This window comes from Azolla caroliniana, unplaced genomic scaffold, assembly GCF_043228905.1.
Source record: "Azolla caroliniana isolate FFs.n. ecotype wild unplaced genomic scaffold, voAzoCaro1.0.p SCAF_14, whole genome shotgun sequence".
NCBI classification, from domain to species: Eukaryota; Viridiplantae; Streptophyta; class Polypodiopsida; order Salviniales; family Salviniaceae; genus Azolla; species Azolla caroliniana.
The window spans coordinates 11865565-11885572 of record NW_028230449.1 but is presented as its reverse complement, the minus strand read 5'-3'; the positions used below and the strand labels follow the sequence as shown (position 1 = coordinate 11885572).

General features: G+C 39.9%; 1 protein-coding gene across 1 annotated transcript; it reads left to right on the top strand.

The window, feature by feature from the left end:
* Window positions 1–8592: 8592 nt before the first annotated feature.
* On the top strand, window positions 8593–11477 carry LOC147855469 (G-type lectin S-receptor-like serine/threonine-protein kinase SD2-5). The gene has a single exon (XM_087330710.1). The coding sequence runs from the start codon at window positions 8759–8761 to the stop codon at window positions 11351–11353; it is 2595 nt and encodes an 864-aa protein (XP_087186836.1). The 5' UTR covers window positions 8593–8758; the 3' UTR covers window positions 11354–11477.
* The last annotated feature ends 8531 nt before the right edge of the window (window positions 11478–20008 follow it).

Here is a 20008-nt window from a genome sequence, read left to right as displayed (position 1 = left end):
CGACTAATGGCTTTTCATGCTATAGACACACCTGAGGATTTAAGTCTTCTAGACTCCATTCGAGAGCATATTGAGACTGATGAATTCGCCCAAGATATTCTGAACCATATTATCCCAGATCGTGCTTCTTGTTCACAATCTCAAAATCCTCATCAAGACTACAACCAGTATAATTGGCATGATGGTTTACTTTTTCGACAAAATCTCTTATATGTGCCTGATGGTCCTTCTCGACTCCAAGTCTTGCAACAATGTCATGATGCACCAATGGCTGGACTTTTTGGCATCCACAAGACTTTGGCATTAATTTCTCGAAGGTATTGGTGGCCACGACTTCGCCATTTTGTTACGGATTATGTTCGTAGTTGTGATACATGTTGCCGATCCAAAAAACCTCGACATCATCCATATGGCTTATTACAACAAATGCCTATTCCTGAGAGTCCATGGAAATCTATTTCAGTGGACTTCATTATGGATCTACCACCTTCCAAGGGTTTTGATTCTATTCTCACGATAGTAGATCGTTTTACCAAGATGGCACATTTTCTTCCTTGCACAAAGGCCATTACGAGCCAAGGGACAACCGAGTTACTCATGCGAGAGGTGTTTCAGCATCATGGTCTTCCTGATGATATTATCAGTGATCGGGGTCCCCAGTTCATCTCAAAATTTTGGCAGCACATGTTCAAACTCTTACATACTTCTTGCAAACTCTCTTCTAGCTACCATCCAGAAACTAACGGACAGAGTGAGCGCACCAACCAAACAGTAGAACAATATCTTCATTGTTTTGTCAACTATCAACAAGATGATTGGGTTGATCTATTACATTTGGCGGAATTTGCTTACAACAACTCAGAACATTCTTCTACTGGATATTCCCCATTTTTTGCAAACATTGGGTACCATCCTTGTTGGACTATGCTTGAACATCCCAAACTCCCGACAAACCCGGCTGCTGAAGATCGGCTCACCCGACTCCAAGAAGTTCAAGATATCCTTTTGCACCATTTATGTGATGCTCAAAACACTCAAAAGAAGGTTGTCGACCATCGACCGTCATCGACGTGATTCATCGACTATGTTTCAAGTGGGGGATCGAGTATGGCTTTTACAAGGTCACATTAAAACAACCCGACCTTGCTGCAAATTGGATTATCAACGTTTTGGCCCATATGTGATATCTGGTAAGATCAATGATGTGGCATTTCGCCTTGATCTTCCCCCTCATATGCATCTTCACTCGGTCTTCCATGTTTCACTTTTGGAGCCGTACACAACCAGCTCTATTCCAGGCCGTCTTACATCTCCCCCACCTCCAATCAAAGTTTCGTATGGCTCCGAATATGAAGTTGTTGTCATTCTTGACTCCAACATCGTTCGCAACAAACTGTATTATTTGGTTGACTGGTTAGGTTATACACCTAATGATCGAACATGGGAACCTCTTGAGAATCTTGCTAATGCCTCCGAAATGGTTGTTGCATTTCACAACAAATATCCTCATAAGCCAAGTCCGAAATCTTGTCTTGCGACTCGTGGAACTCGTCATCGAAAAGGGGGGATAATGTCATGATGACATACATTTTGGCCTTACAAGGATTCGAGCCCAAGACATCTTGGTCTATATGTTAGACCTTTAACCATTATAGTAACATATATGATGTATAGTTATAATAAATGTATTATTAGTTATTACAAGACATTTAGAGTATTCTAGAACATTCTAGGAATTCCATGATTATATTAAATATCATAAATATCTAAAATATTCTAGAACATTCTAGAATACTCCATAAGGACCTATAAATAGGTGTCTATTCATTCATCACAACTCATTCGGTTCAACACCAGTTTGTAGCCCCTTAGCCTACTCTTTGTAATCCTTGCTCTCTTATAATATAAACTCTCTTTCCATTTCTAGTGTTCTTTCTCTCTCTCTCTCTCTCTCTCTCTCTCTCTCTCTCTCCCTCTACCTTCTACTGTCATCTTATTTTTCTCTCTCCTATTCTCAAGTCACGACAGTAACATTGCAACAACAAGCTTTGCAAGCACTAAATTAGCCAAAAGTTCCTAAGATAAGTCTTCCATCGAAGTTTGAAACTTCGATGGTACTCGATCACAATTTCGAGGATTTCTAAACCAAGTACATATTGTATTACATATGCTTCCCACTCAATATCCAACAAATTCGGCACAAGTAGGGTTGCTCTAGAATTTATTGATTGCTACAACGTTAGCCTGGTTTACGCAATTACTCAAGAAAAGTTCCCCTATTTGGGTTAATTTTGATGAGTTTATTAAAGAGTTCCAAGCTTGTTTTGGAGATCTATACAAATAGTGTGAGAACTGATATCAATAAGATTTGAAGGTTACAATGAGGAGATTGCCCAACCTCGCTTCCTATGTGACATCCCTTCAGGCAAAGAGGCATTGATGAAACAATTTCAACAAGGACTTCATAATGATGTGAAAGACCTACTTCCCACATTTCATAAAGATCTTAAATCGCTTACTAAGGTGATTAGTCAAGCGATACGATGTTTTTGACAACCGTATGTTCCAACCACTTTTTGAGCGTCAACAATGGTCAAAGAAAACATATGCATCAGTGACAATGTTTCCATCATTTGGAACTGTGCAATCCCCTACCCCTCACCCATTAGGTGGCCCTAATCTAATGGATATCATATGCAAACCTTCATCATAATAAACATATGCATTAGTCCCTCCACCTAACCCAATAGGTGGCCTCACTCCAATGGACATCAATACACATCGTTGAGGACCTTTAGCTTAAACTGAAAAGGCAAAAACTTAAAGCAAACCGTCTACATCTATATTGGCATGGCCTAAGCATCAAGCTAGCCAAGTAAATGCAATACTAAATTTGATCTTGATTCTCCAATTGCATCTAGCAATCTTACTAGCCCTACACCTTCAAATCAATTTGAAGTGCTTAGCCAACTAGATGAAGTGTTAAACGAGTAAATCTAGCCAAAATAGGGGCAATTTGGTTGAATAGTTCCTTGAATTTGTAGAGTCAATACATAGTAATAGTTCCATTTCATCGAGTAGGGTTTTTGCAACACAAGGTGAACTTAGTACCCTCTAGATGTCATCATGTCTTTGCCTCTGCTCTCTTAGATTTAGGAGAAACTTCTTGTTTCATGGACCAAGACTTTGCCTTGACACATAATATCTTATTAAAAACACTATATTGTTCAGTATTTGTCACAACCATAGATGGTAGACTTATTGCCTCAGGAGACATAACTGAAGAGTCTGAGTCAATTCGTGTAGTTCTAAGTGATTTGGCTTATGTGATTTCATTCAATATCATCCAAAGTCTTGAGCTTATGATTGTCCCCAGTGTACCTTGATTTGAGCTTCACAACCCAAAAATTGACTAAAGGAAATGACTTACCCAGAATCAAGGACATATAACGCATTCAATTTAATAATAAAAAAGCTTAACTCAATTGGTAGGAGCTTGTGTTATGCTTGGGAGGTCAAGGGTTCAAGTTTTATTGAGACCATAGGAAATTAAGTGGATGACTCAATAGAATGGTGGACATTATGATTAACTTTTTGTTATCATGAGGCGATAGAGAAAAAGAAAGTGTGCGAGTGGGAAAAAAAGCATAGTGAATGCTAAAATAAAAAAGTGCCCACTATTTTTATTTGTGGGAGAGCCTCTCAAATTTCATCATCGATACCCCAAAATAAGGCAAGTTCTCGTTCATGCATTGCAACTCGTGGAACTTCTCGTCAAAGGTAGGGGATAATGTTACGAACATATACTAAAGCTCCAAACTCATAATAGAGATTTAAACCCATGACCTCTTCAAAGAAAATGTGTAGAGAAAAAGAAAGTGTGCAATTGGGAAAAAAAGCATAGCGAACGCTAAAATAAAAAAGTGCCCACTATTTTTATTTGTGGGAGAGCCTCTCAAATTTCATCATCGATATCCAAAAATAAGGCAAGTTCTTGTTCATGCATTGCAATTCGTGGAACTTCTCGTCAAAGTTAAGGGATAATGTTACGGACATATACTAAAGCTCCAAACTCATAACAGAGATTTAAACCCATGACCTCTTCAAAGAAAATGTGTAGAGAAAAAGAAAGTGTGCAAGTGGGAAAAAAAGCATAGCGAACGCTAAAATAAAAAAGTGCCCACTATTTTTATTTGTGGGAGAGCCTCTCTTCAAAGAATATGTGTAGAGAAAAAGAAAGTGCAAGTCGAAAAAAAAGCATAGTAAATGCTAAAATAAAAAAGCGACCACTATTTTTATTTGTGGGAGAGCCTCTCGAATTTCATCATCAATATCCAAAAATAAGGCAAGTTCTTGTTCATGCATTGCAACTCGTGCAACTTGTAGTCAAAGGTAGGGGATAATGTTACAAACATATACTAAAGCTCTAAACTCATAATAGAGATTTAGACCCATGACCTCTTCAAAGAATATGTGTTGAGAAAAAGAAAGTGTGCAACTGAGAAAAAAATCATAGTGCATGCTAAAATAAAAAAGCGCCCACTATTTTTATTTGTGGGAGAGCCTCTCGAATTTCATCATCAATATCCAAAAATAAGGAAAGTTCTAGTTCATGCATTACAACTCGTGGAACTTGTCGTCAAAGGACCAAGGTAGGGGATAATGTTACAGACTCATAATAGAGATTTAAACCCATGACCTCTTTAAGGAATATGTATAGCCTTAACCACTAGGATAAATCATACTTTAGCCTTACGAGGTGGCGAGCATGCACCTGTCCAAACAATGCTATATAACCATGTGTTTGAATATTGACGAACCATTCTAGTTCAACGCGTAACTTAAGCATATTCTTGTAATCCTTGTTAACACATTGTCAATCTCCTCTTGCTTCTCTCATTTCTGTCTTATTTTCCTCTTCTTATTCTCTTCTTCACTTTAAACTTGTCCTTGGCTAGGCCCCGATAATAACTCATCAAATTTGGAGTTACATTTCTCAAATTTGACAAGTTTTGTCACAATGTTTTTTGACATCAAGACTATGAGTTTGGACAATTCACAAAAGTCGACCCAAAATAGGAGATGAAGATCATTTTATTATTTCTAAGAAATTGGGGATTGTATTATAACTAGGATAGCCACAATGCTTTTGTATTTGATGGTAAGCACGGATTCAAATCATATCTATGAAAGTTGAATTACTAATGTGCAATTTTCTTTATTGGAGTAAATTAGACATTCTTTCTTAATGGAGTGTTTGTCTTGCCTATTGGCAATTCAACATGTTCCACTACCCATGTAGTGTGACCATGCTCCATTGTGGTGCCATCGTAGTGTTTCTCACACATATTTATTAATATAATTGTTTTCTCACAAAAAAAGAAGATGATGATTGCATTGCCATAAGATTCTCATTGATGTAGTAGGGAGAGTGAGGATTTTTTAAATTGTCATTTTATCTTAATATATGTCGTTCTTCTATGAAAAAGAAGAGAGAGATAGTTATATTTTATTGTAATAAGTTATACCTTCTACCTCTTGCCACTTGTGTATTTGTACAAAGATTTAACATTATTTATAAATATTAATCGGGAGTTTTTATTTTCTCATTGTTGAAGGTTCATGAATACCATTATTACATGAGGTGGATTTATTCTATGTATGTTGAAGCTTCATGAGTATTATTATCAGATGAGGTGGATTTATTCTCTGTACGTGTGTACATATAGAGAGAGAAATACATATCGAAGTAACAATCGGCAACGGTTCGGTTCGAGAGGGTTCAAACCGAACCGTTAAATTTTTTTGAAACTTGCACTGAACCACGAAACCGTTAAACCGAACCATTAAAAAAATTCAAACTGTTAAGGCATTAAACCGGTAAAACCGTGGCTTTGTGGTTCGGTTTCGGTTTTCAGCTTAGGTCAAATTTTAAATTTTAAATTTTCATTTTAAATTTTTTTTAAAATTTAACAATTGTCCTAAAATGCGAGAATATGGCATGAAAATGAAAAGATTGTTTAAAAATAATAATAAATCCATTAAACCGTTTAAACCGCAGTTTCTAACTGTTGAAACCGAACCGAACCGATTGTTATATCCAAGTGAGAGATAGTTCTATAAATGGAAAAAGAGAGACTTAGAGATAGTGAACAACATCAAGTAGAAACAAAACATAGAAGAGGTTGACGAGAAAACACTTCCATTTTCTATAACCTTTCTCAACAAGTTACCATCCGCATCTACTTGGTGTTGGATAGTTGGGACAACAAAAGTTCAACGTTTGTGGTGAACAATTGTTGTAGGGGTGGAGCTATTTAGGCTTCCACCACTATGGGGGAATTTACAAGGAGACAACAAGTTGATGGAGTAACAAAAGGGTTTTTATATATTTATAAGGTATCGTACCTAGAATGAGATGTCAATCAGCATTTCGTGGGTTCACTTACTCTCAAAGAGTTGTTTACTAGATGTATCATGCGCCCAATAAATTTAGACAAAATGCTTCGATGCAAGAACATTCTATAATCAACTTTATTAGATTATCAGAATACGTGCACTACATTTAGGCTATAAAAGAATCCAATAGGAGTGTGTGCCGAAAAACTTTAGGATGAATGTGAGGACAACCCCGGAGTCAACTTCATGAGTTCATGGGAATTAGGAATCGGCAACGGCTCGGCTCAAGCCTAAACAGTTAAGCTAAACCGGTTTAAAGCGGCTTAGCGGCTCAAGTCGGGTTTGAGCTTGACTAAATGGTTTGAGCTCGGTTCGGCTTCTACCTCTTGCCACTTGTGTATTTGTACAAAGATTTAACATTATTTATAAATATTATTTAGCAATTATTATTTCCTCATTGTTGAAGGTTCATGAATGCCATTATTAGATGAGGTGGATTTATTCTATGTATGTTGAAGCTTCATGAGTATTATTATTAGACAAGGTGGATTTATTCTATGTATGTTGAAGCTTCATGAGTATTATTATTAGATGAGGTGGATTTATTCTATGTATGTGTGTATATATACATAATGAGAAATACATATCCAAGCGAGAGATAGTTCTATAAATGGAAAAACTGAGACTTAGAGATAGTGAACAACACATCAAATAGAGACAAAACATAGAAAAGGTTGATGAGAAAACACTTCCATTTTTCTCTAACCTTTGTCAAAAAGTTACAATCGGGATCTACGTGGTGTTGGATAGTAGGGACAACAAAAGTTCAAAGTTTCTGGTGAACAATTGTTGTAGGGGTGGAGCTATTTAGGCATCCACCACTCTATGGGGGAATTTGCAAGGAGACAACAAGTTGATCGATCAACAAAAGGGTTTTTACATATTCATAAGGTTTTTATATGTTAATCAACAATTCGTGGGTTCACTTAACTCTCAAAGAGTTGTTTACTAGATGTATCATGTGCCTAATAAATTTAGAGAAAATGCTTTGACGCAAGGACATTCTAGAGTAAACTTTATTAGTTTATCAAAATAAGTGCACTACAATTAGGCTATAAAAGAATCCAATAGGAGTGTGTGCCGAAAAACTTTAGGAGGAATGTGAGGACAAGTCAACTTTATGAGTTCATGAGAACGGTGCATTGCAATAAGGTTATAAAAGAACCCCAATAGAAGTTTGTGCCCAATAACTTTGGGAGGAATGCTTCCGCACAAGGACAATCCATAAGTCAACTTTACAAGTTCATGGAAATAATTGCATTGCAATAAGGGTATACCGTATAAACAAATCCCACTGGTAGAATGAAATGAAAGTTGAGAGTTAACATTATGGCATCTCAAACTCAAGCAGTTGCATGATCTACATTCTCCTAGGTGGCAATTCATTGAATTGAGAGGGGTGGTTTCTAGGAGGATCATGTTTTATAGTTGGAATTGTCTATAACAATTTTTGGGAATGGGAGGAGAAGATTGGAGTTGACAAAATAGAGTTATCATCCTCAATCTCAAGGGGGGAGGAACACAATTCACAACTCCATGAAACTATATTGAAAAAGATGTGATGGTTAGAAATCGGCAATAGGTCGGCTCAAGCCTAAACCGAACCATTTTTAAACTATTTGGCGGTTCAGTTTAGGCTTGAGCTTCCTTAACCGGTTTGAGCATGGTTTGGGATGGCTCAAGCTGAACCGAAATGATTTGGGCCAAATAGGGCAAGGCTTAATCGGCTTGATTAAACTGGTTCCTAAACCTGTTCCGTGACCGGTTTAGGCTTAACTGATTTAGGAACCGGTTCAGTTGAAGTTTGGAAACTCCCATGTACAAACCGATTAAGCCGAAACGGAACCATTGCCGATTCGACCTAGGGGAATCATCAAAGAAGTCCACATTGACTATTAAAAGGCATCCTTACAAAAATGCCTTTATGGTCAACTTTGGCTACAACATATACACATATATGATGCGAAGGAGAGGCTAGAGAATTGGTTCAAAGAGACGAAATGATATAAACAAAACAAAAGATGCTCACACATCTACCCACTTCGCCAAAGAATTGGTCCAAAAAGATGATATCTATTAAACAAAACAGAAAGTAATCACACAGCTAGCCACTTTGCCAGAGAATTGGTCCAAATAGATGATATGATATAAATAAAACATAAAATGCTCACATAGCTAGCCAATTTGCCATTTTTTCTTTCTTTCCTTATAAAGATATCATACGAGAATACCACATTAACAATTTTATTGAGCTTGAGCTTCTTTCTTAATCATTCACACCAATTAGCCATTGGCTTTGATGAATATCTTGCTTAATTCAGGTACGTTGGGACTAGCCCTTCTTCTTCTTCTTCCCCTCCATCTTTTCACCACGATTCTCATACACGCTGACTCGTCCCAACCAAGCTCTGTATCAATAGGAACAACTTTCACCCCTGATCAGAACAACAAAGTCCTCGTCTCACCCAATGATAATCTCTTCAGTCTGGGGTTCCGTAAATGGAACGATAAGGGATTGGATTACTGCATGTGTGGAGTTCTATACGAAAAGAAAGATGCCAACGCAGCCATATGGTCGTTCAACATCAAACCGAGCCCGGTACAAGGGTCCGCGTGCAAACTCGTCCTAGCTGAGAATGGTGAGCTCTCATTCTATAGTGATAACGAACATGTCGTGTGGACATCAAACACGGCTGGCTTGGGCGTCCAAAACATGACGCTTCGTGAGGACGGCAACCTTGTCCTCACCAATGCCGCCCAACTCGTCATCTGGCAAAGCTTCACTGCCTTCAACGACATCTTTCTGTTCCCTTCAGGTATGAATTTCACCCGAAATACCACGCTTTACGAGCGCGTAAGTGTGCCACAATCCACCCAATTCAACATCCCTGGCAATTATGCCCTTGTTTTGAGCCCACAGGGTGACCTTCTCATGGTTCTGCTTGAGAACATGTATGCTTACCATAGCTTTAATCCATACAATGCGTCCCAATCAACGATTAATGCAGCATTAGTGGATCATGTAATGGTAGGAAATGCCATTGAATACTATGATGCGTCATCTAATCTTATGGCTACAGTTCCATCGAATACAAACCAAAGCCCCAACACAAGTTTCGCAATAAGATCTGGTTATGTGCAAGGTGGCAATTTCTTGATCAATTACTGGAATGGATCCAAGAATATTGGGTATTACAACTCCACTATTGAGCCTTGCTACATGCCCAAAGCATGTGAAGGCCAGTATAGACTCTGCACTCCAAATGGTCCAAACCTCACCTGCAAATGCCCCCCAGGATTCATTTCAAATTCAAGCAACGATTGCAACCCAATTAACTACAAATACAACATGAAACCTATCAATGTTGTCTTCCATCCTCAGTTCTCCCCACACGCGGTGGCATCTCAGAGTGAATGTCTTCAGCTTTGCTCTGAAAATAGCTCATGCAATGCCGCTCTCTTCGATTCGTCCACCTCTTCATGCTCTCTCTTCCCTATCCTCTACACGATCCCAGAGGGCGGCCCAAACAACAGTAGCCAACTCATGTTCCTCAAGATCCCCAAATCCAAGAATCGCTCTACGGCCATAATCGCAGGGGCAGTGGTAGGCACTGTTTCCTTTTTAATCATTGGTCTCCTCATTCTTTTCATCCTTCGGAGACGAAGAAGGCTGCGGTCTGATGAGTTCGCTGTCAAGATTTTCTTACAAAACCTCCCCCGGCTTCCACCCCAGTTCACATACCGGGATTTGCAGCTTGCGACAGGTGATTTCTCGAAGAAGCTCGGGTCAGGCGGGTTCGGATCAGTCTACGAGGGAGAACTGGGCTCAACAAAGGTGAAAATAGCAGTGAAAAAACTGGATCAAGGAGGAGGTGGAGGAATTGCTCACAGCACACAGCAATTCCAGGCAGAGGTAGCCACTATAGGAAGTGTTTCACATGTGAATCTGGTTAGGCTGAGGGGGTTTTGTGTGGAGGGGGACTACAGGCTACTAGTCTATGAGTTCATGGCAGGAGGGTCATTGGATAGATGGTTGTTTAGGAAAGAAAAAGACGGAGAGAGTAACTTTGTTTTAGATTGGGAAACCCGATATAAGATAGCTCTTCACACAGCCCGGGGCCTCGAGTATCTCCACCATCAGTGCGGACCCGAGCACATTGTTCATTGCGATGTGAAGCCCGAGAACATTCTCTTAGACGAAGACTTCAATGCCAAAGTTGCGGATTTCGGCCTTGCCAAGCTGATCGATGGGAATGAGATGCAGGGATTTATGATGACTACATTGAAAGGGACAAGGGGATATCTAGCTCCAGAATGGCTACAAGAAACGTCCATAACGTCGAAGTCGGACGTGTACAGCTATGGAGTAGTTTTGCTCGAGTTGATAACGGGGAGGAGGTGCTTGGATTCGGAGAAGGGCTACTTGCCAACATGGGCGTTAAGTGTGGTCAAATCATCATCGTCTTCATCACCAATGTCAGCACCATCATCTTCATTAGTGTTATCAAATCCTACCGGATCCATAGGCTTCAATTCTGTAAGTTACGATGCTGAAAAAGTGGTGGATAATGTGCTGGACAAGCAGTTGGTGAGGACGAGTGTATCCACGGAGAGCTTCAAGAGACTCTTTACGCTGGCGTTGGGGTGTGTTCAATCGGAGCCGAACTCACGCCCCTCCATGGCTTCAGTGGTGCAAATCTTAGAAGAAGACCAGGTTGAAAAGTGGAATCCAAATTGGCCGATGGACTCAGCGGAAACCAACCCCACTGTATCTCCTCTTGTACTGCAATCTCTATCTCTCCTCCACTCCACCATAAGACCCAGGGAGGAGGACAGTATGTCCCATAGTCAGGGATACCTCTCTTCAAGACTCCAACATCCTGATCCCAGATAGACAGAGGCCGCTCTGATTAGTTTCTGAGTGTTTTGATTATAGAAAATCCAACAATTTGTTTCTATTATCTGGTCTCTTGATTGTGATTAAAAAACTTTTTAACATTGAAAGACACAATAAACACCCATTTATTCTGAACATTACTTTCTAAAGAGCATATAGTACTTTATCCTCTCATTTTATTTCTGAAATTAATGGCAAAGAGCGAGGCTAGTTTAGAGGTAAATTATTAGCTAGTGTGTGGTTTTAATCAAGTTTGTTATCTCGTGGAAAATGTATCAATGTCAACCTTATAAGGACCGGAATCCAAGAGAATCCAATATTATGATTTTCTCTCTTCTCACAAGTCGTTACTATACTCAATTGAATGGAAGTTGCATGCATCTATGATCCAATTCAATCAGGAAATTTGTCCAAAACTAATTTGAAGGGATTGTGATGGGATCTACCAAAACGACAAAATTAGCGAAGATATTCAAGTTCCAGCACATCAAATTTATTAATAGACATAATACCTTCAGTGCTCATGTTGTTGTATGACAACCTTAGTATAAAGAAAAGTATAAAGAAAACAGTCAACAAGAAGAGTTTTCATTTTTCTCTTCTATGGCATTCTTTACTGACTATTTTCTTTTATTTCATTTTATTATTGTTTTTATGTTCACCGTAGAAGTCTTGGAATCTGAGAAGATGACATTGCATGGTCAGTGTGAAATGGCCAAAGACCAATTATCCCTAGACTAGAGATACGGCTATTAAGCTATGATCAATCCAGTAAAAATTAGGTTCTGATTTGCGCAGAGGCGTGCACATCTAGTTGTAAAGTTCAACTGCCTCAGGCCATTCCAGAAAATATATTTTCCTAAGTGTATCAAATATAATAAATCCAAATCCATTTCCTGAGTGTTCCTAACAAACTGATATCAGGCAAACTTTTATGTCATAGACAATTGATGCAATTGTATAAGGAGATTCTAAACAAACAAAAACAATGAATTTTTGGAGTAAAGTGATGATAGGCTTTGAAGGCATAGAGAATGCAGACACAATCCATCTGATCTCAATCTTCTCCTCTCTAATTAAACCCTCCTTGTAACTTGTAACCAGAAAACCTAATTTTCTGATGTTCTCTCTGTTCACACACTAGGCCTCACAGATCCAGCCAATTGAGCTCAGGGTCCTCAAAAGAAATGAAAATCAGAATCATGCCTATTCGGACAACTTGAACTTGATATACTGCCTACTGTCAAAAGGATATTGAAGACATGCTTGTATAAGCAACCAAGAGAAAACCATCTAACTGATTCTGTTGGAAGGACAAATTTAGCTGAATTGTAGTCATCTTGTATTTGCCTCCACCCTTTCTATGACACACAACCACTGTCTAGTGTCAAAAGAGTATTGACGCCATGCTTGTATAAGCAACAGAGAAAACCATCTAAGTGATTGTGATAGAAGGGCAGTTTACCTGAATTGTGGTTCACCTTGCTTCTGCATCCACCCTTTTTATGATAACACTCCACATTCTTCTTAGAACCAGAAATAACTTTCTCTTCATTGTCGTCTGAAATGATAAGAGCACAATTCATGGCTCTGGATTCTCCAGCTCCATAGTCAGAATGCTCCTGGATTTGATAGGAGTTGATCAAGATGAGGTTGCCAAACTTTGGAAGCAGTTATCATGCTTCTCAAGAACTTTGAATAGTATCATTAGGGCCAAGCGTTCATAGTCAATTGCTACTACTTCATCCCATGTATGCTGTAATTTCCTGAAAATTCCACCAAATTATAGAGTTGAGGTGTACATCTAGAGTTGAGCTGGATAAAGGAATCACAAGGCTTTCAATAGCCTCCTTGGAGAAGTTGGTTTATTGAATGCCTCAATAAACAGGGGCAAGTAGGTGGGTATAAACTTCGAAAGTAGCTCCCAAAAATGAGGGCAATTAATCTTACACTCAATTTGTATCCTATGAATATAGCCAGAATAGTGTGAACATAGCTAGAATAGTGTGAACCTAGTTAAGTAGCTGTTGGGTGGAACTATGTACACATCCTTATCCTTCAAGAAAAGCTATTTTCCTGTACCCGAGAGAAAAAGTATCGTCAATAGAGCTACGTACATATTTTTATCCTTCCCAATAATTTTTTCTATGGAAAATATTTTGTTTTCTCAGAAATAAAAACCTCCTATTCATTCTTATATAGTATACTATATGAAGTATGGCCAGTTCCATGACCTTTCAGGACTCCTGCTACTGGGGATCGGATCGCCCTCATGGCCTAAAGGCGAACCGCGGAAGAAAAGAAGCGGGATTCGAACCCAATAGCTACTTTCGCTCGGGTCGATCTCGCCGCCATGACGCCACCAGAGTGATCCACATATCTATCAACAAGAAAGCCAGAGTATGGATCTGAGGGAGGAACAGAAAGAACTTCTTGAGGCGGCAAATCTGAGATATCTCTTCCTCGTGGACATCCTCTTTCTCCTCGTACTTTAGCTTAATCATTCACGATAGTCAAAGAAGCTAGGCAAACAGAAGCTAGGCAAACAAAAGAGATGCGAACAAAATGTCGAAGAAAGCGTAAGCGGAAGATGTAGAGGCGCGCACTAGCCCATCTAGGATGCTTTCATAAGGGGAGATTAATCACGTGATCAATGTGGTAAGTACAAGTTTGTGACAAAATGGTCTTTGTTGAGAGATCAAGCTCAACTTAGTTTAGTTATTTAGGCAACCATGTAACTTCGTACTTACCTAGATAGAATCTAGTTAAGAGTATTGACTATAACGCCTTAAATAGGACCTTGTACTTAAGTGGGCTATTCTAGATCCTCCACTCCTAAGTACATTTAATATAGGACTTAAACCTTAGTACCTATATTCTACTCACACTTGTGCACCTTTGCACATGAGATGTATATATACCTCATTGTGGGTATTTTTGTAGCTTGATGATGATGATGCTAATTTAATATAGAGTTAATCATCCCCCATCTTGTGTTGTTCATAATTGTAACTTCCTCTCTCTCTTCCTCTCACACACATACACACACATATCACTTAATCTTCCGCTTATCAACTAATCACATAATTAGGTACTAATTAACCCTTGCTTAATTATCTAAGGCTTAACAGTCTTGAATTAAAAGGTAGATGCTTCATTACATTAAGAGGGCCCTTTATAAAGTAGGGTTTACAAGTTACAATGGGGGAAAGTGGATAAAGCGGTAGTAACGTTGAATTAACCACAAGCTCAAGCAAAGAAGAAAGAATGAGAGGAACAAAGCTTCTGATGTAGGTGAGTCAATTGGGTCATCGACACCACAACTACCTCTAGCAGATAGGATACCTTGAATCGGGGTAGAGTTCTCGTGGAACTCTGTCCTCCCTACGAGCAACTAACGTGATAGCTTGGTGCATCCACTTGAGTGACAAAATCCTACACAAGAAGAGTAAAGGAAGGAAAGATATACCGAAGATGACCCCACGCAACTTGAAGATGACAAAGGCGAACCCTTCCAACCTCCCTAAACGGCAAAGAAGAACACTCCAAAGGAAGAAGAAAAGACGAATCAAGGATATGAACGAAGAACATTTCTAAGCTTCCTCGAATGCCGAAGAAGAGAAATCCCAAAACCAAGAATGATGAAGATGGTAAGCACTTGGATTGCACCACGATTGGTCGTGAAGAAGGGTCATCAACAAGGAACTATGAAGAGGAAATGACAAGAGAAAAGGGAGATAATGGACGTTTGTTGAGAATTAAACTCAACTTTACTAGTGTGGGAACACACCTTAGGAAAACCCAAGTGTGTGAACATCCCACCTCCTTGTATCATAACCAAGTGTCATAGAAGTTAAGTCTTATGACACATATTTAGTAGGTAGTTAAGTCTCCACCTCTTTACCAAGAGGCGGTGGTAGTAAGAGAATATAGAGAGAAGGTAACTACATACGCACCTTCTCCTCCTCTTTGTAATTGTTGGCTATTGTTCTTCATGTTAATACAATTCTACTATTTTTTGTATACTTTGTGTTCTCTCTCTCTCTCTCTCTCTCTCTCTCTCTCTCTCTCTATCACACACACACACACACACACACCTATTCTGCTACACAGAATCATACCTGATTCTTTACATGGGATCAGAGCGTGTGGTAGCTTGATCCAAGCCCATCCATATGTGATGTGCATAAGCCAACGGTGACAAAGAATTGGGTGAACGTTGTAGCAGCAACCTGCACAGTTTGTATCACAAAGAAGAAAAAGAAACTCAAATGATCATGAATACTCATATGGGAAGCGCTCTTCCTACAGATAAACTTGACAGAAACAACTACATCTTGGGAATACAAGATGCACCAATACCTTGTCGGCCAAGGCTATTGAGATTACATTGAAGGAGCTCAAGAAAATCAACCCAACCCGACACATGCCAACCACCTAGCTTAGGAGCAAGTGGCGATTCACATGATGTACTGTTTTGCATCAGGCATTCAGGATCACATGCTTGGCTATATCTGAGAGGCCAAAACGCCAAAAGAATTGTGGGGGAACCTCAAAAAGATATTTGCAACCAATACAACCACACAAAAAATTCAACTCCATCAAGAGTTGAACAACATTTAATGGAGGGACATGACAATTGACAATTACACCTTGAAGATCAAGGAGTTGTGCGACTCCCTCGGGTCGATCAATGTCAACATTGATGACGATGAAATGGTGCAAATATGCCTCGGCGGCCTAGCAACCCGGTTTGGTGCAATAAGGTCAGTTGTCCTTGCGAGGGAGAATCCTCCCTCCTTCGATCTCTAGTTGATGTTGCTACTTGAAGAAAATCACGTCCGAACGTGGAGCAATGTGCAAGAAGGACACATGCTCTATTCTAACTCAGATGGAGGAAGGGGACAAATTCATGGAAGAAGAGGTCGATTCGGCCAAGGTTGTCACAACTAGGAACAACCCCGCAAACAAAATTCCTACTACCAACAAGACATTGCAAACACGCAAGGTGGAACGTCTGGAAGAAGGGGGAGCAATCATGCCAGACCTAGCTGACGAAACAACTCCGTCTAGTGCAGATAGTATGGCAAATTTGGCCATTACGAGGCAGAGTGTCGGAATAAGAAAAAGAACTCGGCCTTCACATTCCGACTACAACGATTGTGGCGGAATGTTCATGATGCAGCATAGAGCGAATTCGAAGACGACATCATGCCCGACCATCACCTCCAGCTCAGAAAATGTATGGTTTGTCCACTCGAGCTCATCCAATCACATGACATGTCATGAAGATTGGTTCTGAGAATTGAGAAAGCCTGAAAATAATACGTGTGCTTCTAAGCGTATGCGTAAGAACACAGAGTACACGGTTCGGAAGTATGACAGTTCGGTAAAACACAGAATTCACAGAGAAAGAGGGGGAGAGACAAAGAGAGTAGAAACACCAAACTACATTAAAAAATAATTCTTTGTATGTTCTCTGTACATATTTGGTGATCAGTGAGCACCTTTTATACAAGCCCCGACTATTGGGCTGACACAAGTACTGACAGTACCTGACTGCTCATAAATGCGCCTTCTACACTAACTCCCAAAACTATTCCTTACGAGGAATAACGTTTTAATGGCCTCTCGGTTTAAACACCACCGCGACCATATTTTGCGTACGGTTTTACGCACCCAATATTGAGCTTGTCTCTCAACAGTCCCCCTCAAGCTTAACTTGAGGTTCCGCATGCTCCTCCGGATCTTCGCTCCGGCGTCTCTTGGCTTCATGCCTCTCTCACACTCCTTGACTCGTTTGATTCTGCGCGCTTCGACCCTTCTGATCGACTTGTCTGATCATGCGGCCCTTCTTAGCTCCCTTGCTGTCACGGTATTGGCGCCTCTTCCGCTGCCCTTTCCTCCGCTTGGTCCATAGCAAGGTTGTTAGGTACAGTACAAATACCATATGTATATAACGTATTAATACACGTATAATACCTCCCAATTTAAAAATACATTAAATACGTTTTTTTCATATGTTAAATACATAAAATACATAAAATAAGTAAAATATGTATTTTACGTAGAGTACGTTAAATACTTCTAGAATTTGAAAATTATTTACCTTTCTAAAAAATATCTATAATATTATAAAAAACATCTATGTTTACACAATTTTGTGATGTACAATATAGTTCTACATCCTAAAATGCATATAAGACATTTGAACATTTCACATCCTAAAATACTTGTAGTAATATGGATATCGACATTCCCTTATTCTATAAATCAGTGTAAGTGTGTATCACGATGTTCTACTTCAAATTGTAATTATTTACAATTATGCCTTCATAGAGTGAGGAATCGTCTACGATTATCACACTCATGATAGGTTTCTTTTTTCTTCGTTTTCTTCTTCTTCTTCTTCTTCTTCTTCTTCTTCTATCTTTCGCGATTATCACACTTAGAGTTAGGACAGGTTTATGTCTTCATTTCTCTCTTCTTCATCTTCTTCTTCTTAATCTTCTTCATCTTCTTCATCTTTTTCATCGTCATCTCTTCTATTCTTCTTTCTTCCTTCCTTTGGCTTCTTTTTCACTAAAATCTTTTTTTTTCTTTTTTTTTCTTTTGGTTTACTTACATTTTCTTTATAAATACATATTATACCTGTTTCTTTATAAATACATTAAATACTGCATTGGACAAATGTACATGATATTTGATTGAACAACATTGAGGTATAGTACATACTATACAAATGATGAGGTACGATACGTATTTAAAAGTTAAATATGGGTACTTAAACAACCATGGTCCTTAGTTGATTCAGCATGTCCAAATCGAACATTTCGATTAAATCGGTCACTTCCGATTCAATTCCACTTTCGCCCAAATTGGCTGTCTCCAATTCCTCTTCTGTCTTTAGGCCCTTACCAACATCAGACCATGTCTTGGTCTTGGCCTTTACACCCTTCTTGGCTGTATTTCCCCTTTGTTTGGTTGTCTTCGGCTCTTCCCCTTTGTTTGGTTGTTGCAATAGATCATTGTCGGATCGGCACCTCCACATGCAGATCTCGTAGTAGCGATAGTCGCCCCTCAATATTCGGCCTCCATGCTCGACAACGCCACTGTCGGTTGCTTCTTATTGCTCTACACAATCGCCACACTTCCTAATGAGAAGGCATATCCAGATGTGGATCTATGATCGTGGGCATTTCCGGCCCAATCGAGATCTGTGTAGCCAACTAATTGTTCGGCTACGCCTGTACGGTACAACAATGCCATGTCTTTCGTGCCGTTGACATACCTAATATTCTTTGCGTGCATTGAAGGTGTTTGGTCATGGGCTGCGACATAAATTGACTAATCATTCCGACCGGATAGCTGAGGTCCAGCTGAGTGATTGTCAAGTAGATGAGGCTTCCGACAATCTATCGAAACCGTTTCGAGTCGCACGCCTTTCCCGAATCTCGACGAAGCTTTACGTTTCTATCGAGAGGGATCGAGATGGGCTTACAATCCGCCATCCCAAACTTGAAGAGCATATTCAACGCATAATGGCGTTGACTGATCAATATGCCTTTGGGGGAACGGATCACTTCGATCCCCAAGAAATAATGAAGGTCTCCAAGATCCTTCATTTTGAAAGATGCCACGAGCTGAGACTTGACGCGGCCGATTTCTTCCAGGTCGGCACCGGCAATGACTAAATCATTAACGTAAAGTAAAAGGCTAACCGGTTCATGTTTACCTTGCCGAACAAATAATGAAGAGTCTGACTTGGACATCGTAAACCCCATTCTATATAATTGTTGCGTAATCTTCGCGTTCCAAGCTCACGGGGCTTGCTTCAGTCCGTATAACGCCTTCTTCAATCGGCAGACTACCGAAGTGTTTTGTTCGGATAGAAATCTAGGGGGTTGTACCATGTGCACATGTTCCTCAAGATCACCTTGTAGGAACACATTCTTTACATCCATCTGATGTAGATACCACCCCTTCACCATAACTACGGCTAGCAGAACTCGCACGATAGTCATCTTCGCGACTGGTGTGAAGGTCTCGTCGTAATCTATGTCGTGCTTTTGCGCGTAGCGTTTCGCAACCAAATGAGCCTTATATCGGTTGACGGAGCCGTCAGTGTTGTATTTCACCTTATACACCCATCTACATCCGATCGGCTTTACACCCTTCGGTACGTCAACTAGGTCCCAAGTCTCATTGTCCGTTAAGGCGCACATCTCTTCATCCATCGCGGCACGCCAATGTGTGTCTTTCCCCGCTTCTGCATAACTCTCTAGCTCACGCACTTCCACCACGCGCGTCATGTACGCATAATGATGCGCCATCTACTCATTGTACCCATACCTCTTTACGGGGTTCTTCAAGCGGGTAGATCGGCGTAATTCGTGATTACCCGATTTCACGGCCTTTTCGGCCAACTTCGACCTCTTTCGTGGACATTCCTTTTCGATTGGCCTGAAGTCAGATTCGCTCTGATTTGACTCGGCACTGCCGAAATCGTATTTCGACATTTTCTTCTTCCCTTTTTCTTTATGCGTAAGCCGTCTCCTCGGTTCTTTACGTGGGGACAACACGACCGAGTCTCCACTACTCGCCGACTCTTCATTTGGTTGGCCATCTCGGCTCAACCCCTCATTCGGCCCG

Excerpts from the sequence above, each read along its gene's own strand:
- LOC147855469 (XM_087330710.1), top strand. The coding sequence starts at position 8,759 with ATGAATATCTTGCTTAATTCAGGTACGTTGGGACTAGCCCTTCTTCTT.